The 26649-nt window shown below is 40.5% G+C and overlaps 1 protein-coding gene across 6 annotated transcripts in view; it reads left to right on the plus strand.

Annotated features, from left to right (window-relative positions):
- Window positions 1-22137, plus strand: part of SUPT3H (SPT3 homolog, SAGA and STAGA complex component) — a 286392-nt gene extending 264255 nt beyond the window's left edge. For all 6 annotated transcript variants that reach the window (XM_075414982.1, XM_075414988.1, XM_075414984.1 and 3 more), the window contains one exon: window positions 20330-22137. In XM_075414982.1, coding sequence (XP_075271097.1) covers window positions 20330-20371 — 42 coding nt within the window. In that variant the 3' untranslated portion in view covers window positions 20372-22137. The remainder of the gene's footprint in view (window positions 1-20329) is intronic.
- Window positions 22138-26649: the final 4512 nt, after the last annotated feature.

Here is a 26649-nt window from a genome sequence, read left to right on the forward strand (position 1 = left end):
CTTCCTGGTTTACTCCTGAAGTAGCAGATTCAGCTAAGGCACACTTTCCTTTGGGATTGTCCATATACTGCCCGGGAGAGCCGAGGAGGTGGAACATTATTCCTTTGCACAACCTTATTGTAGCCATTAAAAGACAATCAGCCAGAACAGGGTGGTGGCAGACAGTGTTGTGTGTTTCAGTCTCTTTTGCGGTCTTGTTACTAAAGGAGAGTAATTTTGGTAGAAAGGCTTTGCTGCTTTTGGGTAGCCGTGTGCGTCCTTGATCAGAGGAGGGGGAAGGAGAGAAGGAAAACTTAAAACCACCACAGAGTTGGAAAAATGTGACTGGTTTGAGCTGGCATAGCGGGGCTGGTGTGTGTTAACTCTTGGTATTATCATGCCTGAGGTTTCATTTCCAGCATCGACAAAGAAAGCTGTAATACAGGAGATGATCACTGATGGCATCTTTCCAGGCCCAACTGGTTACATTAGCAGGGACTGGTAAGAAGGTGAGGTTTCCAGTGGGGACAGGAGTATATTGAATTTCCTTTTGAAGACTGTCAGGTACATGCGCCAGTCCATCAGAGGACGTGTTGATATGCTGGTGAAAACTAACTGCAGTGGCAAGGACGTTTCTCCATGGATAATGATACATGGACCAGGTTCCTTGAAGGTACCCGTTGCCAAATTCTTTGACTTGTGCCATGCACGTTTGTTCTTGAGCTTGCTTTGTGATCCTTCTGCTGTTGCTGTCCTTCTGCCGCCCTTCTCTCCTACGTTGTGTAATTTGTCTAAACAGTATGATTTTCTTTCCTTATTCCTTACAACCTTTCTCTCTCCACCCCTCTGCTTTCTTGATACTTTCCTTTGCCAAATAGTCAGAGATTTTCTCAATTCTGAGTTCCTATGTAAGCTATAATTTTATTCTATTATGAGTGAGCACTGCTACTGCAGGCCTGGAACTGATTACTGTTTGCATATATCCAGCATCACCAGCCAAAGACCAAAGAGACTTCTCGGAACCTTACAAGGTTTTCACAATCACCTTGTTATTCTTTTCAGATTCACCCTTTTGTTGGGAATTTCTTTTTCTTTCAGTTGTATCTGGAATTCAAAGATAAAGTTTACCTTTTGAAAAGTTCTTGTAGATATCCGTTACCTTCCCAAACAATCCAAAACCTAAAATCTCATTTTAAATTAGCACCTATTGCCAGACTTGGAGATCCCCAAAAGTCATTGGTTAGATCAGCAAGACCTCTGTCGGCACTTTTCTGCAGGGTACTTCAGACTTCTAGATTGACAGACCTTTTCCGGGAGGCTAAGAGCAAAGCTTTTGTGTGTTTTATGTTGTTATTTGGCCCTCATTGGTACAAATATTTTCTGCCATGGTTTTTCTAATATTTCAGTACTTTAGTACTCCCAGAAAGGAGAATTCACAAAAATAATAAAAAAATATATAAATCAGTCCCTTGGAAAGTTGAAAATATTAGAAGTGGAAAGAGGATGAAGGGGCAGTTATCAAAATAAATCATTAAAGAGAGATTTGTACTCTTTTGAAAGTGCGTGCTGAAATTTCTAGTGACTGTTTTTGCCTTTATAAAAGTTGCATGCTACTCTCGTGTTCTAAAAAGATGGGATAATTAGGAATTTTTGTATGTAAGAGGTCATGATGGCCAATCTGATAGCCTTTCAGCCCCTGGAAATGAGTACTTACAGGAAACGTGATTTGAACGATGGAGAAAACCATGGTGAACTGAGACTGGAATCGTTCTGCTGCTGTGGCAGTCACTTCCCTGAAGATGTCTGTAGTAAATCTTGGTTTGCCATGACCTCCCATGCACTGACATTTATACTATCCAGGAAGTTTCCTCAACAAAAATAAAAAATATTTTGAAGTGACCATTGATCTAGCCATCTTCTTGCTGCTCTGTGCTCATTTCTCGGTAGTTTCAGTCCCACACAGAAACACTGATTTCTGAGAATGGCGCTGCTGGTCTGGCAGCCACAAAAAATTACTTTCTTAAGTGGTCTTCTGTGGAATGGCATGTCTCATTTGAAGTCTCCTTTAGCATAAAATGCTTAATTGACCTGTGTCTCTTGGACTGGGTAAATGGGTGCAGGTTCTGAAGATGTATTCCCATTCTTCTTCTCTTGGAAAGTAAGTTGGAGGTCATTGACTGGAAACAAAGAATGAAACCTGCTATCCTAATTGCCTCTAAAATTCTGTAGAATAGCTATTCCTGAATCTTGAATGTTCTTCGGATATTTATTAGGTCACATTTTTTGTCCTTTTTCCCCATCATAGTCCCCACTTATCTTTTCATGGCAGTTCTCCTAGAAGCCCTTTGTTTTTCTGAGTTGGTCTCTTCAGGATGAGCCAGTTGAATTAGTCCACAATATTTGTTATTTCCTGAAAAAAAGAACTCCCTTTATTGGCTGCATCACCTTTTGATCACTGCCATTGTTATGCCAATTATGAATTAATACCCATCTATTGTTCAATTAGGTAAATTCCCCCGTTACTGTTCTCCTGAAATTATTTGCTAGATCTTGATTTTCAGTTCTCTGCTGCTGTTGGCTGAAGGTTCTTTAAAGTCAGGGGGAGTTAGGCTGTGACTGCTTTGCAAGCAGTACAAATAGGAGCAGATGTGCAGAAAACAAATGGTTGGTGCTTGACCCAACGTCCACACGATGAGCATTTCAGTGGGGTTTACTTTCACTCTAGCACTAGGTCTAGTCTGGCCCCGTTGACTGAGTGCCTGTTAGTGGTTGGAGCGTGTCTTTTGATTTGGTTTTGTCCCAGAAGAGTCCCGTTAGTGTGCTCTGATATTGTGCCACGGTGCAAACCGATGTGCAGTAAGTGGGGATGAATGGGAGATTTGTTTCAAAACCTCACCCCTGATCCAAATGAAAATGCTTCGATAGATGTATCCTTTTGTACCTGACTCAGACATCTCAGTAAATCCAGTAATGGGCTTATCTGGATCAGCTGGTGCTTAAATATTTCTGTGCATGGGACCAAAAGGCTTCTTAGCATCCCGATTGGACATGTTCTTTTGACATTAATGTTACCATTATTGTGGAGACAGTCATAACTGCTGTTCTTATAACTTGTATTTATGTAGAAAAGTAATACCAGACAAATTCAAGTTAGAAATAAGGCACAAGGAAATCAGCAGTGGAACAAACTACTAAGTGAAGTTCTGCATTGCCTAGTTCTTGATGACTCCAGATGGAGGTCAGATGAATTTCTGGAAAATAAGCTTTTGTTAAGCTGGTTACTGGCCCAAAATAGGGGTAACTGGCTGAAATTCTGTGGTCTGTGGTATGCAGGAGGTCAGACTAGATGATCTGATTTTCCCTTCTGGCTTTAAACTGTATGAATGTGAGCAATCCCGCTGATTACAGGACACTTCTGGCCATTTAAAAATGCAGGATCAAGCTGTCAGTTGTCAGTAAAGAACATTTGCTATTGTGCCATCAAATTAAGAAATTAATTTTAAGATCTCACGTAACAGCATTGTTGTATCCTGGTTTAGGATGCAAAGAGCTTTGTGTAAGCAAGGAAAAAAACCCCACCACCTATAGTATGATTTAGATTAGGGCAGCTGTGTATTATAAGCTTAGCCTTTAGTATTTCTTATCGCAGTTCAGATTCAAAATCAGAGCTGAAGTAAGACTTTGTTTTAGAGATTCAGTGCCGCGAAGGTTAACGGGTTATTGACAGCTTTAGGAATGAAATGTCAGGGAGGAAATTAGAGCAAACATGTATCGTGAGCCAGCACACAGCATGGCTGGTTTTAATAGACACGGCAGATCTTCTGTAGTAACGCCTCCATTAATAGTGCAGTTATCACTGTTTCCAGATGGCGGGATCATAAACACACAGAGCTTTTGCAGGGACCTATAATTTATCCTGATCCCTTCCTCCTCAGGATTCACCCAGAAGGAAGGCAAGTGGTACCACAGCCCACCCCAACGGCTTTCTGGTTTTTGCCAGGAAGCGTGGGGTGGGAGCAGGATTACATCTGGGGGTCCGTGGAGCCCACCAACAGAGACTGCTCCGAGTCTTTATTGAGCAAGAACATCCACTGTCGTTCTTAGCCACTTCCTGCTCGCTTCACTGTTTCACTGGTACTGGGCTGGTCCATGCCCTCTATTAGAAGGTAGGTTGCAGCTCCCTTGCACCCATCTTAGATGCTCAGTCTGACTCTTCTTTTTTCATTTTTTTTCTTTAAATCAGCATTTTATTAACTAAGTACACATTCGTTCTTAATGAGTTTCACTTAATCATGGCAAAATCATCATTACAGATAAAAACTTGGATAATTAGGAAATGGGAGAAGTTTTTAACTGTATTCTTCACAAAGCATTTTCCTTGACAAACTGAAAAACTGCTCTAATCTTCACAGTAAGTGTGGCTTTGGACACATATGAGAAGTAGAAAAATAAGGGGTGTCTTCTAAAGAAGAAACTACAGCAGAAATATGTTTTTCTCTTCCTATTTACTAATATAGAGATGCAATACTGTGAAAAAACATGTCTGAAAATGTACTGAAATGATACAGTGTTCTTTTCAGAAATCTCGTATCTTGATGTTTCTAGGAAGTAGGAGATACAGATGGCAATTAAAAAAAATTTCCTCATTGTAAATGCATTAAGAAATTTTACACTTGTCAGTTTAGATCCTTGGGTTACCTAAGCAAGCATATATGTGAAAAAAGTTGTCTACTTCTGGACTTTAATTGTACGAAAAGGAGCGACATGCATTACCAGTGTATTTCTTTGCTGTGTCTGTCTTATATGTTTCGGAGGATGGAGTGGGAAAAGAAAGAAGGATCCAACTTCTGCTAAGCTCTGTTTGGTTTTGAACTGTTTGGGTATTTCCAAAAGCCAGCTCTGGCGCCTTAAATCTTGCTTTCATCAAGAAGATGGTAATTCAAAATAGCTGAATTTTGGTTTGTGTGGCAGCAGGTCTCTTCATATCTCACTTTTTGGTATTTATAAGTAAACTCACATGATTTGTAGAATATTTTATTTCAATTATTTTGACTTTGCCTTTCACCTCTTTGACCTAGAAAATCTAGAGTGCTTTAATAACCAGTGTCCTTGTTAGAAGCTTATTGTGTGGCTCTTTTTGGAAAGGCAAGTTGAACATGTGGCATAGTGTAAGGAATTTTGATGTAATTTGTTTAGAGAGGCTGTTGCTTGATAAAACTTTTCTGAACAGGCTACATGGCAACTGAGCAATTGGAAGTCTCGGGACTGGACTGGATAATGGGCAATAGATGCTTTCATTTCTGTTGCCTGTTCAAATCCAATCTATCAAAGGATGAAAAATGTTCCCTTTTCATACTTGGCAAGTGGCCTGTGTGTAATTAGTTGGTTGCCTCTGTCTGGTGCCTGATTGATATTTGCCCACAAGACAAAATCGCTGCCCCATTTGGCACCCTGGCCGGTCGCTGCAAAAACCAAAGCTGAATCAGCAGCTGGCTTTGCTGTGTTCTCTTCCTGATCAGAACCAAGAAGTTTTATTGTGCAGTGTGGACATGCTTACATTTTGTTGTCCCCAGTTTTGTTCTCTGTAACACCTGTCATAAGTACTACATGTAACATAGCACAAAAAAAGGTTGTTTCCTTGGGGATGGATGAATTTCATCCCCCTGCAGAGGGCCAGAATCAATGTTTCACCCCATCAGCAGCTCCCCTTGCGGAATAAATACCACCCCGAAACACACTCTGCTCCACAATATTTCTGCATTTGCTAAGAGCTATGTGAGACTTAGTCATGCGTTTTCAGTTGGCTCATGCCCAGCTAAAGACAAAGGGAGGAAATATTACAGCAGTTAAGTGACACCAATTCATCAAGGAAAAACAGAAGCTTGCTAGAAATGATGGCTTGTGAGTTCATCCAGTCTCAGTGCAGGGCAAACCTAGGGGCCACCATTTCTGGGGCAGAAGCCCCAGCCTTTCACAGGGGGAATATTTCTACTAAGATGAAGTGTTTTTGAGCAGTTGCTTCAATGGGCTAGGCACAAGCGTGCTTCTCTTTCACACAAAGGTGGCGTGTGCTCTTTTTTTTCCCCCTCTCTCTCTCTTTTCCTTAAGCAAACTGAATAATTACAGCCAAAAAAAAAAGAGAGAACTGCATGCTTAATTTGTATTTAATATCCAAGAATGAACTTAAGCTTGGGGGAGGTACAAAAGCTCCCTCAAGATTTTGAGGGCTCTGTATCCTGGATGCCAACTGCTGGCTACTCCACATTGGCATTTATGATCCTCCTGCTGCTATACACAAACACTGAATTTCTGTTTCATGCCCGATGCCCCCCTTTGGTACTGCCAAAACTCTTCGTCTGTGCTACAGCTATCATAAGCAGTACATGATGCAGTTTTCTATAGTTTCTGCAACGACTGCTAATACAGTTGTAGAGCCAAAAGCTGATTGGGAGAGAATGTGGTAGGTTTTGGATGGAATTATATCATGACAGAGAAGCCCTTCACTTTTTTGCAGAGTAAATGAGGTCAGGAAGAAACATGGACCTGCAGAAATATGGCTGGAGAAAAAAACAGCAGAGAGAGAGAGAGAGAGACGCTGGGCAAAAGTGAATGATGACTTATGGAAAGATAGGAGAGGTGACTGGGAAGCAAGGGGTGGATAAGTTGAACTGGGGAGCAAAGACAGAGACAAATAGAAAAAAAGATTTAATTAACATTGAAGAGACGTTGTCATGAGGAACAGAAAAAGGTGAACAGGAAAATATGTTGAAAGAAGAAAATGAAAAGATTTCAGGTTATTGGGGAATATAGTCCAGATTCTAAGAAATTAATCGATGGTGGTGCACATTTTAGAAAACTGGGAAGGAAATAAGAATGAAAAAGCAAAGAATAAGGAAGAAAAGTTTAAGTAGATATTATTTAAGGCTAATTTCTGAGCCTACTTAAAGTTTTAGCCACATAGCTCCTGGCGAAATGACCAAGAGTGAAATAGCTGCAATAACTATTTGGCTTTCAAAATCTTAATGTTGCAGTTTAGTTTGTAGAAATGTTAGAGATTTTATTACTATTATGCAATAAGATATAATAACTAATGATAAAATGTACAAACTAGTATCTATATATTGGCTAGCATGAAGAACCTTAATGGTCCAGATATAAATTAAATATAGACTAACATAGATGGTTCCATGCTTTGTCTAAAACCAAAAGCGTAGGGAAAACAGGCAAAAAGGATTTTTTTAACACAAATTCTGTGTGTGTTTGTTTGTTTGTTTGTTTGTTTGTTTGTTTTAAGTTTGATGCTTTTGAGATATGATAATTATGTGTTTTGGGAAAGGAGTGGTTGAGATGAGGAAATGCCACCATTACACAATGAACATTTAGAAAGTCACACCTGCATTCAAGGCATCAGTGTTAGAATAGCTCTGGCATCCAAAAAAGGTATCAGGATTTATGAAAGGACAAAATATCCTGAATACATCTAGGGTGATGAACTCTTTTGAACCAGACTGTAAGCATGACAAAATGGTGCCTTGGAGATCTAAGATCTTTTGAAGACACAATTTCCATTACAGGTGCTGAACATTTGGAATTACAACTCTGGTCTCTTAGAAGTCCACCTGTGCTGCTAAGTCCATTTTAATTATAGCTGTTATTATCTATTGATGAGAGCAACACAAAATATGGGGCACTAGATCAATTCTTCACGCAAAGGCTATCTGGAACAGGCTGCCCGAGGTGGTGGTGGAGTCACCATCCTTGGAGGTGTTTAAAAAACATGTAGATGTGGCACTTCAGGATATGGTTCACTAGGAATGGTGGTGTTGGGTGGAAGGTTGGACTCGATGATCTTAGAGGTCTTTTCCAACCTACGATTCTATGAATCTATGATTCTATCTGTTCTAAAGGTGTACCTGTGATCCTGTGTATATGTCCATGTACCAATGTCTAAAAAAATAGGACTTAGCCCCGTTGAGTAGCCCCACTGAGTTGCCTCTGATTCTTCTCCCTTAAAATCATGATCTTGTGTGAGAGAGAATTTCCCTTCTCACCCATGACGATTTGAGGGAGAAGGTGTTGAACCCACCAGCATGATAATCTGCAGCAATCTCTACTAATTTAGTTGATTTTTTCCATTTCATCATCTTAACATCTGAAGGCTAGTCTGGCTTCTCTTGACTACTTACCAAAGTATTTGTACAGTATAGTGGTAAAATGGGAAGCTGAAGGGTCAAAATCCTCACCGTAAACGGACTACAATGGTGCATATTCCTGCCCTGTACAATGAAAATCAGCTTGTTAGTGCACAGTACGTGCTGATGGAGGCTTCTGTGGAATATCATTTACAGCCGTATTGTCTTTCTAGATGCCTTCTACGATGTGAGAACACTGATGAGTGGAGGGGGAAGGGGCTGACCTTCCACTTACCATATGGAGAACATCTGTAATGGGCAACATAGCTCTCTCTAAAGAAATGTGTTGCTGTTTCATAGTTTCTTCAAAGTGTTATATAGAAAAAAGGTATCAACTTGAAATTGACTGTCCCAGCCTCTACAGCCATTTACCGTAATACCAAAGTATTCTTCTAAATGAGACAGGCAGTAATGCTTTACACTGTCTCACACAAAAAGAATGCAACATCAACTGGAAAAGTATAGAGTAGTCAAAGTGCTCCAAAAATAAAACAAAAGAAACAATATCATGCCCTTTTATTGTGGCCCCTTAACTCTAGTCCTCTGAGAACAGCACTGATTGATGTCGGTGATGCAACCTAAAAATTAATGTCAATTACCCAAAACAAAATGCACATAAGCAATGTTAAGGGTCTGATTTCAGTCCACAAAAGCCAGGAAATTTAGAGCTACTGGAGAGCCGAAGACCTGGATTTGACATTCCCGTCTTACCAACAGCCATTCTGCTGGGGGGAAGAGGAGAAACAAAGGAAAAGGGAGTTACACCATTACAATAAATAATGTGGCTGAGACAACATGCTCTCTCTTTACCGAAGTCCGGATCCATGGGGTCCCATTAGCTTTAAGACCAGGAACTGCAATATGTTCTGGGTTTGGGGCTCAGTAACTCCCCTACCACCTTCCTGTTTTTTTTAATGTAAAGTCTTTTATTGCTTTAGTAACGATAACATTTAATGAGACCTAACTAACTCTTCATTTACAGTAATTATTCACTGTTCTTGTATTTCCAGCCATCGGAAGTGTGGGCGTTGCTGTGAGCATGATTAGCGCATGTTATGTATTTGATGCAATAATTGCGCATCCGAACGGGATCGACCCCGCACTCTTTGATAAATGAACATGCAGTAATCGAGCTGTTCTGGTGTCAGCATGCACACAAATCAAAATGTTCTAACATCAAAGAAGTACTTATAAAAAAACTTTCATGCAGGATTTAAATATTCCTCAATGTTATTAAAAAAATATGGGCTGCGATATCATGAAAAGCCCTTGATGGAGTTACAAGCGGGTAATCCATCTCCCTATTCGTACGCCTGTCTTTAATGACTGAACAATGGCAATCGGCCAGAAGAATCTCATGGCCCGGCCAGTTTGTTTTCAGACAAGTATCAGTTTTATAGATATGCATATAAATGTGTGTCTTCTGTAAAACTGGATACAAAAGAAAAAGACAAGACTCAAGAACAGAGAGTTTGATGTGATGGGTCAGACTGATGAGATTTTGTGTATTAATAGCGTTGGTCTGTCCTAGCGTTTAAAAATAAGTTTGATTTCAGTAAAGTGTGCTATAGCAAGTAATGTGTATATATAGGTTTATGGAGAGGAAGTGTAGTATGAAAGTTCAGAGTCCACCTCGTTATTTCATTTGCTTCTCAAAGTAAATATTATTGCCCCCTCCACAGACCGATCAATCAGAAATGACCAAAAGGAATTTTTAGTCATAACAGAAAGGGCGTTTTGGAATTCTTCTACTGTCAGCAACCTCCCGATGTCTCTAGGATGGGACATTTTGCCAAGGTGTTAGGCAGGTAAGGCATAGACAGACAGAAGAACATTTGGAAAGGTTCTGGATAACTTGAGCCACACATTAGAGAGACCATCTTGCCTTGTGAACCAGCTTTTCCAGCATATGAATGTGGATATAATGTCATTTCAAAAGTAAAATGTGAAAAAAAAAGCCTGGCCTTCCTTGGGATCCTAAGTTTCTGGGTACATCCTTGCAGCTTGTAACTTTGAAGATGAAACAGGGTCGCTTTTCTGTACAGGCTGCCTTACGCGGGAGCCTGCAAGGCTTTGAGCACTCTTCACATGCTGGCCAATCGGCCGTTAGCACTGTCAGAGCTCGTTAGACCCTCGTCTAGATACGTGAAGGAGTCTGTCTGTCCTGCACGTAGTCACTGTTAAGAACTGCTGGGGAGGGACCCAGGACTGCTCACCTCTGGGGGATGGTTCAGGGCAGCACAACCAGTCCCTGCAGGTTGGAAAGCTCTGGGCCTGCAGCGTGGGTGGTCATTAGGAGGAGACTGCCCTCTTCACATGTCCCAGCTGGCTCCTTTACAAATAAAGCCACCCACAGTCGAGCTCTTAATACGCTCGGCATGTTTCGGCATCGAGATCCTAATTGCAGGCTGTCAGGAGATAGTGAGCAGGGCCACTATCATGCAGACCATGTCAGGGAATCTGGTATTGTTCACAGATGACCAGATCGTTCCTGTTATCGATATTTTTCTTTCTTACTCGCTTTGCAAATACTGAAGAAATCTGTTCTTCATACTGCTTGCTCTTCCACATCCTCACACTTAGATCTTGCTTGAATGGGGTGAATGTGTCATTGCTTTGACATGGCTGGCCAACAGTAAAATGGGTTGTTATTTAAGGGAGGAGCATCTTCCTGTGATTATCACCAATTACAAGTGTTAACTGCTCGAAGGAATTAACTGCTCTGCTTTATATTTTTTACAGGCACATTGCGCTGTTTGCATAAGGAGTAGGACAGTTTGCATATAACTAAAGAATAACCTCTAATTTCCTAAAATATAAATGCTTCCCTTCCTCAAAACTTGAATAACTATATCAGTATATGCCTGGGTTAAAGTTCAAACTAGGGATGGAGCTTTGTTTTGAAGGATAAGGGCATTTCACTTTCATACTTCGTGGACCATTTTTTTAAGTTTAGATTTGAACCTGGTCTTCAGAAGTTCAGGAGGGACCAGAAAACGTATTTTGGTTTGGGGCTACTTCTAATATAAATGTCATAAAACCTAGTCGTGTACAATAATTTATTCTGCTGATGCAGTATTGTTTTAACTGGTTAAACTACCTCAGCATTTTGAATTTTCTCTAGTGTGTTGCAGAAATACATGTGAAAGATCGATTGGATGCCATTCTGCGGCCTAATCCTAGGTAATTTGTTCAGTTTTACCTGAGAGAAAGGTCCAAATATATGTTCTTCTGGTTTTAATCAGTCCAACTACAATAGATTCAACTTTTGCCTGAATAGGAGTGAGTAAAAACTGAGAGTGCGCCTCAAAATTTGGCTCATATTCATTAACCTCAGGGCAGACTTCATTTTGTGTGATTTTTAAGCTATTAAAATGTTGGTTGGCTTCCATTTGAGCTCAAATTCCTAATATCACCAAATAATTATGTGTAGATGATGAAATGAAAAAACAGGCATGTAGTCTCCAAACGCGCATTTCAGTCTGGGTGGCTGAAATGGCTCATAACATTCAATGCATGAAAATGGGGTGGATTGAATAAATTAGCAGAATCACAAAAGGAAACCACTATAGGAAATAGTTTTACTCATGTAATCACTGAAATACTCTAGTGAATGTGTCAATCTGTACTAAATAAATATATTTGTTTATAGACATGCTCTGTATTAGCTTCCACTCTTTCACAGCACTTTGCCAAACAAAATCCCACTAGAAGTAGGATGTTCGCACCCGAGTAGCAGTTTCTTGGATAAATATTTTTTCTATATTGAGACCAAAACCACTTCTACAAATTTCAGACTTTGATTGAAATAGTGTATTTCTTTTGCTTTTGCTTTTCCCCCCAACCGCCCCCCCTTCTTTACCATCTCCTCCACTGGCAACCACTGATGCATTACCTTAATTCCTCTTACCTCCCACCGCTCCGGTGAGCTGGCGCCCCGCTGCAGACAGAGCGCATCAGTCAGCAAAGAGCATGGCTAGAAGTGGCCGCACCCCAATGCCGCCACCGGCAAAGGGCCTGGGAGCCTGAGAAAATTTCTCTGTTTACGGATTGACTCTCTGCCCTGCGTTGTTGGTTGGGTTCTCACCTCCCCAGTGAAATGCTGCGTTGAATCAAAGGGAGGATAGAGATGCTGTGCCCTCTGCAGAGAACGTTCATAGGATATTTTCAGGGGGTGTGGGAAGAGAAGTATGTTGCAAAAAATGTCATTAGTTGCTCATTTTCATTGCAATTTCAACAGTTTCCAGAAAAGAGTGTAGGTGAGCTGTCTTGATTTGCCCAAACAATTTATTTCAAAGTAATACCCACTCCTCCTATCCAATAACTGCCAATTTCAGCACCCATTCCTGTACATCTGGTGTTTTAGCCATTACAATGGAAGACAGAATGTAATGAAAATAACAATTATGGACTAGCATACAGTGTTTTCAAAATGCCATGTATTAGCTCTGTAATCAAGCAATCCTCAAAAAAAGGTTTTCAGTGAGTGACAGTATTTCTGTTTCAAAGGCAGGGGAAACTGAAACACAGAGACATTAAGTGGTTTGTCTGAGGCCACACAGCAAGTAAGTGTCAGAGCTGGGAGCAGAGCCCAGCCCTGGCTCCTGCCCTTGGACTCAGACGACTGTACCACACCATATTGTTTCCAAATAAATTCGCTAAAAGTCATCTGCTGACTCTTGAGCGGTAGTGACATGGAGGGGGAATTTAACCCTTTCTGTCACTTCCCACAGAAAAAACCCTGACCCTCTCCAGCAGCAGATGGAAGCCTTAAAAATTTGAGAAAAGCCATCCTTGGAGAGAGGAAGCCATCCAGGTTATTTCACGCTGAATTACTCTCAGGTTGAAGGAGTTTTTATGATTAGTGGTGTATTTTCACGTGGGAGTGCTGTGACTGTGCAGTGCTCTGAGTCATAAACCAGAGGTTTCAGTATCTAACCATACCCAGAGTCTTTTCTTTGTATGTCCCAAGGCTTCTACCTTTAACTCCATTCTCAGACATAATAAAGCTGCCTGCGCACATTACTGTTGCTGTACAGCTACAGCAGCGAGTTGAGACACATCAGAAGAGGAGAAGTTGGCCTCTGAGCAACTCCAAGTGTTTTGACCAGTTTGTTGTAAGGCTACAAAATTATTACTGAACTAATTGCAAAATGCTCATGAGGAGATCAGGTATAATCAGGAATTACTCCATTTCCATTGGGGTGGGATGATTAAGTTTTCCCAGTTGCGCTGGGGTCCAGTGGGTCGTACCCTGGGCTAGATGACCTCTAAAGGTCCCTACCTTTGGGTCCCAACCCAAAGCATTCTATGATCCATCAAGGTCTGGTGCCTCATGGAGACCCGCTGTGTGCTTTGCCAGTGGCATACCATGGGCAGACAGGTATGGGCCATTAGACCCACGGTAATAATAACTTGCTGGATTGTGGCTTGCTCCACAGGAGAAGCAACCCGCTGCCTTGGTCCGGGGAGGGGTGGTGATGGAGCCCAGCTACAGGTTTTGCAGCTTGGGGGAAGGAGTTCCCCTCTCTGACTGAACCAAGAGCAGTGTGCTGGTGAAGTAGGGCTCAGAAGAGGAATTTCTATCCGTGTGCTAAGCAGCGTTGCCTTTTCTCTGACAATTAGAAAGAGTTTCTTGCTCTCAGACAAATGAAGCCTGTTAAGGTTGGTGGCAGTGATGGGAAGAACTCTGTGAAAATATGTTTGTTTTGCAAAGCTGGCTGCCAGTATTGTTTTATAGTTCCATTTTTTCCTTCTTTCTCCACTGTTTACAGTACCCTCTGAGAAACTTAAAATGATCTCTCTCTCCCTACCAATTTTGTTCTTTTTTTCTTTTGGCAGACGTTGGTACCCCACTCCCACACCCCAGTTCTTGCTGCAGCAGAAGCCATGATCCTTTTGCCTTGTTTTTCTTTCTTATAGTATCAGCCCAGCCCTGAGAACAGCGTTTGCTAGTTAACTGCAGCCTTGTAAATGTGGCAAAATGAGCTGAAGGACAGCAGTACAAGCCCTCCATTTTGTTCTCCTTCCACTGGTGGTATTGCATGAGGTGTCTGAGAAGTACATTTGGTCCTTGTTTTTCAGAGATCCTGCCTTTCCATCAGCCCTGGGATTGTTGTTATTCCCGGTAGTAGAGAGCAGCAATAAAAAAGTTGGGTAGGTGAGAGCTAGACTTTGTTCTTTAACAGTCTGGGATGGTATATCCTGGATATATCCTGTTCCTGGGCACAAGAACGCAGTTTTCTGTGATTATTGAAAAAGTTAGCGCCGTGGGCAGATCAACAAGGTAAACCAAAGCCCAGAACTGACTTCACTGGAAAACATTTTGTTACAAGCCGTTGAAGGGTGGTTTACTGAGGCAGTGCTTTTATCAGTGCTTGATGTTTGTGGTCACCTACAGATAGTGTGCTGGTAATCTCAGTCCCCTTCGTGGAGGGCAGGTACTCATGGTGTGGAAGCCGCTGCTGTTGCTGGTACCTCACTGGATGGCTGAAGGCTCAGGGAGCAGACCTAAGGAATAAAGTTGTTTCATTTGTGTTTCTTAACCTAAGTGTGGTTCCTTGGGGGCTAGCTTAAGCACAAATGTGGTTGTGCTTCCAGAGGGACCATTACTGTAGGGATAAATGAATGTATTCAGCAGATCAGTCTGGCCCTATCATAAAGGAAATCCCTGAGATGTCGTAAATACAGCAGGCAAGATCATCTAGAGCATTGTACAAGTTTGTAATCTACTAAACCTGGGTATTCATAGATAAATATTTGGGATTTTTTTATCATTATTGACCATATACTAGACATTATATACATCAAATGTTCCCTCTCCGTCTAAGTAATATCAGACATCTATGCTTTGGCTACTGATTAAAGATGGATTTGTAGCATTGGAGCCTTCAGTGCTATTGTTGTAAATTGGAGAGAGAATTGCCCATTATATTTCTTTTGTAACATGTATGCACTTTTTATAAGGAGGGTTTATATCCACACAAATTTACTTAGACCTAAACAGAAGCAACTGATTCTAAACAACATACAAATTTTCTTTTTTATCAATGGTGCTTATACTTTGCCTCCTAAACTAATTAATATTTTAATCTCTAAGTAAGCTGACACTTCTTAGCATGCAGTTTGTCTGTTCAGGCTTGGAAAAATTGGAAGAGTAACCTTTTAATCACAGGGGTTTTAATGTAGATGTTTTTATTTACAAAGGGCTATGAATCTGTCCAGGATGGCTTGTTTGATATTATGGCAGGCTAATGAAACTGCAAAGTTAACATTCCCCGTATGAAATGGAAAGAAGATACAGAGAGAAAAGAAGCTCATTTAAAATTAGAGAATCTTTGTGTTTTATGGGTTCCAGGTTATTTGGAATGGAATGAAAGTTAATGCTACATCCTTTTTTCCATCCTGCCAGCCAGTGTCTGATCTAAGAATGTCTCTTACTTAAGGGGCAGGGCTCCCTCCACTGTTCTTAAATAAAGGCTTTCACTGTCTGAGATCTAATCCTCCCTGATTTTCACAGTAACATTGTAAGACTACATGAAGCGAATTATTTAATGAAAAAAAGTTTTGCATATGATTCCCCTATCATAAGCTTGTTCAGGTCATATGGTTTGATTTACATTTATGCAAATATCAGAGAATAGAGTAAAATTACCAAAGGAGGAAAGTTCCGTGGCATGTCACAAACAAGATGTGCCGATTTGTATTTATGTTTGCTAATGAAGTTCAGCCAGGACTTGCTCTTTGATTTTCTTGTCTCTGTCTGCCATTCCACTTTAAGCGTTGTAATTAAACCGCTTGCCCACACACATACACGAGGACAACGACAAAGGGAGACTTCAAGTTTTAACAATGCTGTTTGGTACCTTGCTTATGCAGGACCTAGAATTCAACCTTTGTCATCTGTAAGTGTTACAACAGACCTGTGGTATGACATTGTGCCTTAATTTTAATGTAAGCAGAACTGTAGGCTTAAACCAATGGAGAATTTGGCCCAATGAACTTTAGTACCTGGAATGCCCGCTGGAGATGTTTTACCCTAGGCTTTCAAAATTTTGTCCCAAATAAGAATTAAACATCAACCCACTCAAAAATCACAGCTGTGTCATTGTCTTGCCAAAATTACTCTTTCTCATCATGCTACAGCTGTGAAATTATGCACTGGTGTAAGTTGTTAATTGGAAACCATTTCTAGCTAAGGTGCCTATTCAGAAGTCTTAGTTTTCTAATCTGATATGTTATCTAATTGAGGAGTACTCACATCTTCAGGTTTGGCTGGGACTTGTTTCTGTAAATCACAGCTTCGGTACATCTTGAGTTAATAAACACATTGTTTTTTGCCCTTGTATTGGACCTACGAACTCTTCAGCAAACTGTTTCATCTTGTGTGACCTACTGTGGGACAGGAGTTTTGCTGCCCTCATGGACCAGTTCTTTATGGTCCTTCGTAATAGGCTACCTTAGGCTACCACTACAAGAGATATGGAGCCAAAAAAGAGAGTACAAAATGGATGATTTTTCATTAAATTCCAGGAGTTACTTGACCAAGGGCTTTTGTTCCAGGTTGCCTTTTTAAGCTATTACTTTTACCTGCTTTCACCAGGCGAAGGGCAAAGCATGGTCTTGCTTTTAGATGGCTGACAGCAGTGAGCACTGCCCGTCTTTTCTGCTTCGTTCTACCTCCTTTCTGACTGGAAGAAAACCTTGGTTGGAAAAAAAACCTGCCTTCATTTCTTAAATAATGGTAGCATTCCCAAAGAAGATCTTTATATCAGAATCCAATGTGCTTTGACAAATTAAAGGCACAATGTTTTCAGGGTAGCGTTCCTATGCTATGGGCAGCTAGAGGATGCTTGAGAAGCCACAAGAAGGTTCTTCACATGATGCCTAGATGGGAGAGGGTCAGGACTGGGAAGCAGAGGGCTAAGCGGCAAAATCATCATGCCTCTCCCCGAAATGGGAACACATGGTGAGAGTGGACTGTGCAAGATGAAAGTCATGTTTTCACTTTCGTTTTGGTCCCACCTGCTTAGCCTCTGGTTGTGGATAGCAGCAGTGTGTCCTTCCACCTTCAACAAGGTCAGAGAAAGGGATGCAAAATCTTGTCATATGGTAGCAAGGAGCAAGAAGAGTTTCTGTGAGAGCTAGATTGGCCAAAAATGGTTCTATCAAATTTTCAGAGCAAGGAATCCATTCTGGAAAGGTGAACTGTGTAATTTGTGCCAAGCTAGGTGATTTCCCATGTCTAAAAGGTGGTCCTTTGACCACCCGTGCACATAGCGGGTACAGTAACAGGCTGATGGACCTTCAACTGTGGCAAAGAGTCAGCCCACAGCAGGAAAAACCAATGAACAGGCTGATAGTCAGTAAATTTGGAGAGAGAGCATACAAAAAATTTGCATGCAGTAGACATTTTCCCAAAAAGGGCTCCAGGCTATAGCAACATGTATCCAGCAAAATGGATACAAGCATGGCTTCCCATTTTAATCCCACATCACGAGCCTGCATCATCCTCGATCTGTAATTCTAAGCCAATTAATCATATTTTTTTAAAAGAATTGGATACTGCCAAAGTGGCACGAAGCACCCAAAAGTGTCATCCAAACCCGTCACATTATATCAAACCACATGAAATGACTGCCGTATGCATACCCGCTCTCTCTTGCAAGGGCACATAAACATGCAAGTTTTATGAAAAACATCTTGCTGTTTCTCTTCACAATCCTTGGCATGTAAAGATCTGTCTTCTGGTATCACACATTCAGCTGTATATATCTTAAAGGTATATGGTATGATTCAGAACTATGGGGTGACTGTCAAATAGTTTTCTTATGCATAAAAGCATTTTGGTAGTTAACCTGTGTTATGTAGTAATGTATCGAAATAAGAACAAAGTGTTATCTTGTTATGGAATGGGATGAATCAAACGCTTTCCTCTGAAATACAGATTTTCAAAACAGTTACCTTTAAGCTGAGGCTGAAGATAAAGATTGTTTCTGGGTAAAATGCTTCAATTTATGGCTAAATTCTGTAATAAAATCTGTGTATATCAGAATCACTTTCTCTGGCTTGGGAAGGAAAAATGGGTTGTTTTCATTATTGCTGAACTTCAAAATGGCTTAAGGAATTTTGTTGGTCCTTTCCAAAAAAATTGAACTTCAGGCAGAGATTAAAGCAGAGGAAATTTCAGCCCAAGGGCAAATGTTTCAGAAAGTTTAAACTATGTGAAACAGGGAGTGAAGTAGGAAATAGTTTTCAATCTTAACTATAGCCACACTAGTTATAATATATTGCTAAATATAGACTGGTGGGTGTGTCCAGCTTGCTCAAGGTGTTATCCTCCCTCCTCTGAAACTTACTTCTAAAATGACCTTTTAAGGGATGTAACTAACCATAGAATATTGCCCACGCTGTAAAATGTTAAACTTCATTATTTCTCAGGTGAGCCCAGCCAAGCCCAACTTTGCTTTGCGACCGAAATTCCTTCTGCAAAACTCAGCCTTTTATCTTTCATGTGGATCCAACTTTATACTCGGGTTCATTTATCTTCAAGCAAACTGCACAATAGCCCTGAATATTTTGTTTATGTGCTAAAGGTTTTCACTGGGGTTATAAAGCTCTGTAAAAATATCGGGGTCAAGGAGCTAAAAACATTACTTATGCATCGGCTTCAAAATGCGAACCATAATGGTTTGGGCAAGCTGCAGATCCAGACTCCCTTGGACTTGCTAGTTGTGGTTGTGGGAATATATTGGATCCTTTCAAAATTATTGGCTAGTCTGTTGTTGAGCATTTCATGTTTGGGCATAGAGTCTTTGAATTTCTTCTTTTTTTTGTTTGTTTGCGGTGATACTGTCATGTCTGCTGACTGGCTATATATCCTGGAGCTAATATTCTGCTCTTTAACTTTAATGCTATATGCCGCTAGATCTCTGTATTAAAGTATGGTGTTAATGTAAAGGATGCTGTAATGAATATCTTGTACATATTTCCTTTTGCCTATTCAGTGTCTGTAAATGTCTCTCTGAATACACGCTTGCTGTTTTTGAAATGATTTCCTGACAGTTCAGTAGAACTACTATTTATATACAAAGTTGTTTGAGGTTATCCTATGCTCTTAATGATACTCTTCTAATTCTAGTTTAAGAGAGAAGAAATTGATCTCACTGAAATTAATTAGGAAATTTGTAGAGCCACTGAAAATGGTAGTTATATATGGCACTTCCTAAGTGCTTGAACATCAGAGGTACAAAATAAATCTGACAAAATACTAACTGTAACAAAATAGAAGACAAAATTTTTTTTTAGAACTGAATGACTGCTGAAGGTGAACCAAATAAAATAAAACTCCTTTCCTTTTTGAACATATCATTAATATCACAAAAAAAAAATAACAGCAATACATTTTTAAAATGAGAATATCTGCTTCAAATATAGGGTTTCCGGTGTGCCTGGGGTAAAAAGGCATAGTTTCCTATATTGATTCAGAAAGAGATGTTAAAAATGCATGAAAAGTATTTTAGTCAGGCAGTGTCACAGGATCTTTTAAAATTCTTTTCTCAAATGCTGTTTAACTCTTATACTTCTTTACTGTTGGAAACACTTGATCCCAGGTTACAATATATGGAGTAGCAAATTATTTTGTGCTGACCAGAGGGTCTTTAAGATTCGTTTGATTTTTGGGGGGTGGGGATAATAGCAATGTCTGTTTACATAGCTTTAGACTCACACCATAAATTAAGTTTGGAAAACTGTAGTTATTCAGTAGTTTGTAGACTATTAAGATAGGTTAGAAATTATTCTTGAATAATTCGGGAGCAGAGAACACATGCTTATAAGGGACAAACAGATTCAGCATAATAGGGTATTTTTGGCCTCATCTATTTTGCAGGCAATTAACAAAATAAGATGTTACATTTTTGCATATCTCTCGCTCTCCTGAAATAGAGTCGCTAACCACTTGTTAACCACACTGATTTTTTAATAGACAAAGTGGTTGATTATAGCTTCCCCACCAGAAATGTTGGGATTAAGCACACTATTAGATTGCAGCCAGAATGGTCTACAAAACAGGAAGAAAGCCTTGCCTTTCTCTCTGCCTTGTTCCCTCGTTTAAGTTGATGTGATAATTCATTACAGATTTTCTCTTTCTTTGACAGAGTGCCTACCGCAGAAACGGGATGACTTTTCTCGCCTGCTAATAGGGATGTGGCTACAGCAACAGGAAAGACAGTGTTATATTAAGGTGATTTTCTTTTCCCCTCCACGGAAGGAAAAAAAAGACAAGCTGCAATGTCTCCGTGTACCAGTGAGTGGGCTGGTTTGTTGTGACTATCTGCTGGCTGCCTCTGACTCTTTTTCCAGCCCCCTCAATCGTTATTCTTGTTTACTAGCTGGAACATTTAGCTAATTAATGGCAGGATGTTTGGGATAGCGTGTAGGTGGACAAGAATGCAGATCAGACAATGCTGAAGTTTGCAGGGGACTTGCTGCTGTCAGCCGCTTTCTGAAACGCGATGTCATTTTTATTTAAGTGTTTGGAAGTCTGTGTGTTCTCCAAGAGATGTTGTTTTGTCAAGCAGGATGGGGCAGAAAGAGGCCAGAGATAGACTGGGTTAAATAGGCTTACATAGGTTATATAAAGGTTATGTAGGTTTTCCTTTGATTTCTACAAAAAGGAAAACTGTTCTCCACTATTTTCCACTGATTTCACTCAACTAATTTTTAAGCGCTCGGTGTAACCCAGTTTGATCCAGTAAGGGGCTTTTTGATGAGAGTACTAGCGAGTTCAGATCCAAAGATATTCAGAAAAAAAGTTAATGTAAACTGTACTTCACCAGTTAAAGACTTGTTTTTTTGCAGACCCAAGGATAGGCTAAGCGGTCTGCCCCAAATTCTCAATATTTACATCTCCTGAGGCTTGAAGCCATCACTCTCTGAAATCGAGGAAAGCCTTTGCAGTGATTTGGCACTGGATTGGGCCCCCATTCAGAAAAATACATCCTAAAATATTTAAATAACTGTGTCTGTCTCAGTGGTTCTAGGCAAAGGCTTAACATTAGGTACTTGCTTAGCGTTTGCTGCAGGAAGCAGATGTTGCCTCTGTTATTGACAAAGGCAGCGTTGCTGTTGGGTTTGGTTAAAGAGGAAACGGGCCCTTTTTTGACTTTTTTGTATTTTAGTTCACGTTGTTTGTTTTCAGATTTATTTTTTAAATCTCAGTCCCTCCCTCTGTGCTTCTTCCCGTCTCCTTCCGTCTCCTTCCCAGCTCCTCCAGCCTTTGCTGCCCTCACAAACACATTCATTTCTTCCCATAAAACCTGTACAAATATAGAGCTAACCACGATGATGCTTGGTCAGAGCAAAGGGCTCACGCTTCAGCCCATCGTCAGGACCTCCAGGCACGAGCACGAGCTGCTTGTCACCCTGTGGCACCCCATGGGCCCAGGGGTCTGCTTCAGCCGCTTTTAGCGCCGGCTTGAAGTCTAACTTAAACCTCCATTTAAGACAGAGCACTCAAGCGATTGAGAGGAGATCAGCAAAATATGTCTTTTATACAGAGCAGCCGTCCTCCTACTTTATGCTTAGTATGCGAGGTCTTAATTTTTACTCCTACGGTGTGCTCTTGTGGTTGTTTGTAAGTGGTTTTGTTGCCCTGCTTTGCTGGACCTGCTTGCAAAAACTTTCAATATATATATATATAATTTTAAATAAGAAGAAAAATGTCTTTTCTCTTTGCAACCAAAATATTGTAAAAGTGAACTTTGTACATCAAATATTAACTGCCATTCGTAAATTGCTTTTTTCTTTTACCTGCTTACGCTTCTGTTGTCTGGAATTAATCTGCGTGTAAAGGACTAAAAGTAATGTGTATGATGCAGTGTGTGAAACGGGAGCGGGGGGAAGTTTTCTGATGTTCCATCTGTGCTTCTTGAAATGTATGATTAAACTTTTCTTTTTATCATCAGTCTTATTTTTCTTGGCGTCCTTAATCATGGAAAATTATATGCTTGCTGTAAACATCCAGACTTTTTAAAAGGACACCAGCATTTATTGTATTTGGTTTCGATCTGCAGGGATATAGACAGAAGAAACCGTTCCGGGCACTGGGTACTGGAATCAAAATTCCTTCCGTAGCTGTATCTCTCCCAGATTTTACATTTGAAAATATGCATAAGCAGGAAAAATACTGGCACTTATATTTTACTGGTCTACTTAAAGTCCCAGAGAATGAAGACTCAACATACATTTCTCTCAGAAATATGACAGATCGTGTTTTTGTTGGTCTGCTGTATGTTTGTCTATCTTGAACAGTCTGACAGGCAATTATTTATAAAATCTGGGTTTGCCCAGTAAACCCATATAATAACCTTTCACTTCTCTACATAAGGCAGTGAGCTGAATTTAGAGTAAAACAAGGTAGGTTATGTCTCCCTGTCTTGGACTGACCCAGTTTATTCTTATTTTGGGAAGTATTTGGTTTTTTTCTCATCTTCAGAATTTTCTCTAACTCTGTTTAAAGCAAAAATGAGACCACTAAGGCTCGTGCTGCATACGGAGCATGTCTCAGCACCACTTTACATGCTTCAAAAGCAGAGATTTTTTTTAAACTGGTGCTACACATTTTATCTGAAGCTTTTTCCTTTATTATATGTGTAAAAATCAGTTGGAGATTCAGTTATTGGCCACATACAAATAGCCTGTGTAATTTCAACTTGCAAATCGTTTTGATTCTTAGCAAGCACTTGTAGTAACTGAAGCAGGTTGTGCAGATTATTTAACATGTTAAGAGTTACATGAAAAAGGGAAGCAGAATCATTTTCAGCAGGAATAAGACTGCCTAACATTTAAAGGAGCATGAGATTTTCTCACAGTGCAATGTCTGCCTTGCTGTGTGGGTGTATTACTTAGGTTTTTTTGGTTTCTTAGTCCAGCCGTCCACAAAACAGGGATAATAATTCAGCTTGAACATCGTCGGAGGTGAGGGAGGCACAACACCGCTTTCTAATCGGGCTTCACCTCGTTTCCTGACCTGTCCTTCCTCAGGCTTTCTTCGGAGAAAATAAAGCCCTTGAAAAGGCTCTTGCCTTCATCTGGAAATTGAGAGGAGCTGACAGTGCTCCATATTTCTCCGGAGACACTCAGGACCTTGCCAAATTTGCCCCCCCTGGGTTTTTAGAGTACACTTCTCTTTGTCAAGTGAAGATCTCACTGGGGAAAAAAAAATAGGTGTTTTCTGGCAGTTTTTGAATTTAGATGAACCTTAGCGTTGTATTAATGTTCTGCCATCAGCCGTGTGTAGATCTCGTAAAATGTTTTACAGCTTCCCATCTAGCTCGTACAGAATGCTTCATAGTACATAAACACTTCTACTAATAATTTAAAAATAAATAGATAGTCACATTAGTCACAAGTCTAACCTCTAGTTAAGACTTACATTGTTACAGGGTTTTTTTTTTGCCTAAGTGAATCATCTTGTCCAAGGTTAGGTGTTTTATACCTCTCCTGTAGATCCACACTGAGCGGCGGTGCAGCTAGGGAACGTGGTGGTGGCATGCATTAAATCCAGGGCTTTATTCAGAGGGCACGGAGCCAGCACAAAGCAACAGAGACATCCCTGAAGGAACTGAATGTAACTTTGATGCTTTAAATAAGGCCAGGTGCCTTAAAAAATTATTTTGAAAGCTGTATCTTTAATCTAGCTCTTAACTTTTTTTTTTGTGCTGAAGATAATGACATTGCCTTCACAGAATAATAAGAAAAAATAGCTGTCATCTATTGTGGGGAGACGAAAATCAGATACTTTAACTGCCATAAGTCACTGAAAAGTTGGCAACTGAAGCAAACTTTTAGAAGGCAGATGACTGCAACTATGAAGGAAACCTTCATATTTTACTGTTAAAAGCCTTTTAACTGTCTAGAAAGCACGCTGAGATACTACACTGACAGCCATTCTTAGTAATCAAGCTCCACTGTTCTTAGATACTGTTTTTCCTAAACAAGATAGATTAGCAGTGGAAGAGACCTGGAAGGATAAATAAGGAAAATCAAGAAATGAAATTATAACAACACAGTTTCATTTTACATTTTATAGCTCTCTTCTATGTTTGTGATTGATAATTAATCTTAATTCCTATCAGACTGAAATATTGGCACAAGAGTCTTGTACCAGTGTCTGTATTTCTGCACTAGCCTTCATCCAGATGCTTTGCAGATTTCCTTTCTGACTTTGTGAAGATGTGATCTGTCAATCTTTGGCACTTGTATGACTTTGATTACTGTAATATCTCAGTGCCTTCCATGTATTTATGCCTGCAGCCCCGCTTTGAAATAACATGTTGTTATCTCCGTTTCTCCTGAAGCACGGAAAGGCTAAATGACTGGCCCCGTGTCGGGAAACCTGGGATGATTCAGAAAACCTGGATTTCCGAAATCCATAGTGATGCTCTCAGCTTTGGGCCATTTTCCCTCTGCAGTGAAAATGATAGGTGTATCAGACAGCATGTAACCCAGCCCCACAGGTTAGGAGAGAAAGTGGCAAAAGCAGTATCCCACTGGATCTACAAGAGGAATTTGGGGAGGAAGAATGCAGTCACTCAGTTTGGATCCAATCCAGGACTTCACGCTTTAAAACCTTCCGGCTGAAATGTGCCACAGTCACTTAATGACCTCGTACAGAAACATAAACGTTACATTTCCACCAAAACATGGACTGTGGGATGCTTTCCCTCCACGCTCTGCTGGATTTCGGGATCAGAAATCACCACGAGGGACGTACTCATTAAAAAAAATCCTACTTGGGCAGTGCCAGGGTGTTCTTACCTTGATCTCCTCCCAAGCTGCCTTTGCTTGGTGCATCAGAACTGCAAGAATTAATAAGAGGAACGCAATTAAGAAACGTAAATGCCCTCTTTTAAATGGGGCAACAGCTGCAATGGGTGTTCACAAAGATAAAGTAAAATGTTAACTTTTGATAAATGAACTAGGTCTGAATCTAATGAAGCGCAGCTGAAGTGTGGTGGCTGATCTTCAGCCTATAGCTACACCTGGAAGAAGAGAAGGTGTAAAATACCTGAAGCCGTAGCGGGATTCAGATAGTCAAGAGTCAATAAAACAAGTTGGCTCAAACCAGTGCTGTTTAGCTCTCATTTCCATAAGTATTTAATTAATCTGCAAAATAAAAAACCCCAAAGAAATGATTGCATTTCTTGTACTGACATGATTTCTTCAGATCTGCAAATGAAATGGCAGCAACTATGTGTCAAGCCTAGGTGAAAACAAATCTGAAGCATTGCTGCAGAAGGAGAAAGGCAGCTCTTACAGGAGCAAGGCTCCAGCTGAGCTCCCCTCCCTGAGCTCCCTTGCTCAGATCACTGTGTATCTGCTGATCATCAGTGCTGAAATCTGCTGCATACGCACAAATGATGTTGTAGATTCACGTAAATTATTTCAGTGAGTTAGACCTGCTCTGTCTAGCGTTCTCCATGTCACCTTGCCCTTACTTTATTATTAAAAGAATTTATATTCCTCTGTTTTGGAAAGTTATCAACATTTTGCTAGTCCTAAATTTTCACCGTTCAGCAGTATATGGTGTAGACAGAACACAAATAAATAGAAGCAATTATGAAGGGGTGCTTTTAGTACCTGGGAAAGGGTGTCTTTGAAAGTCAGCTTCTCCATGGAAGGTACTGCTCTTACTCATCTTCTCTGGGATGGTGGAAAAATCGATACATGACTTCTGTAGGCCTTGAACTTGTACAACTAACAGTTCAGGTCAACCTTGAGGTCTCCCTCAAACTCATATGCAACCCACTTGTCTCCTCACTGTGAAAACTCGACACGAGCCCAAAAGGATAAACATGACAGATTCTTCCACTGGAAGGTGAAGAACAGCAACGCTGAATATTTCAAGGTAAGACAAAGCAAAATAACCTTGGTCTGGCTGGAGTCAGCTAAATGTCACCTGAGAATTATTTTTTTTGCCTGTTTGACAGTTACTTCATGATTATTTCCACGCTTTGGTGATCAGAACTTTGTCCTCGTGTTTGGCAGTGATATAGTTAAGAATCATGTTTTCGTGTATGTGGTCAGGTTTCAGAGTCAATGCGGTGTTAAACAGCTCTCTGTCTTTCTGCAGCTGGTGTTTTTGACTTGTGGGTTAAGAACCTTTCACATTTTAAAGGCAAACATATTCTGGAGCAGAGTCTGAGTCGGTTACTTTTATTCACAGTATCCAACTAGATGTAGCCATCTCAGCTAGTCCACATTGCTCTGCTGATGTGTCTAGAAGAAAGAGAGAGAGAGTGTGTCAATATTGTCCCTGCGACAAAATCATCCAAGAAACAGCCCGAGCTCCATCCACACACAGGTTAATGGGAGCAGTATGAAGATTATTCCATCAGGGCTCTGGAGTTTGAATATCTGTTAGTCTCTACGCTCCAAGACCCATTAAACCTCTTTGGATAGGTGTCTGTGAAGC

This window comes from Opisthocomus hoazin, chromosome 2 (genome assembly GCF_030867145.1).
Source record: "Opisthocomus hoazin isolate bOpiHoa1 chromosome 2, bOpiHoa1.hap1, whole genome shotgun sequence".
Lineage (NCBI taxonomy): Eukaryota > Metazoa > Chordata > Aves > Opisthocomiformes > Opisthocomidae > Opisthocomus > Opisthocomus hoazin.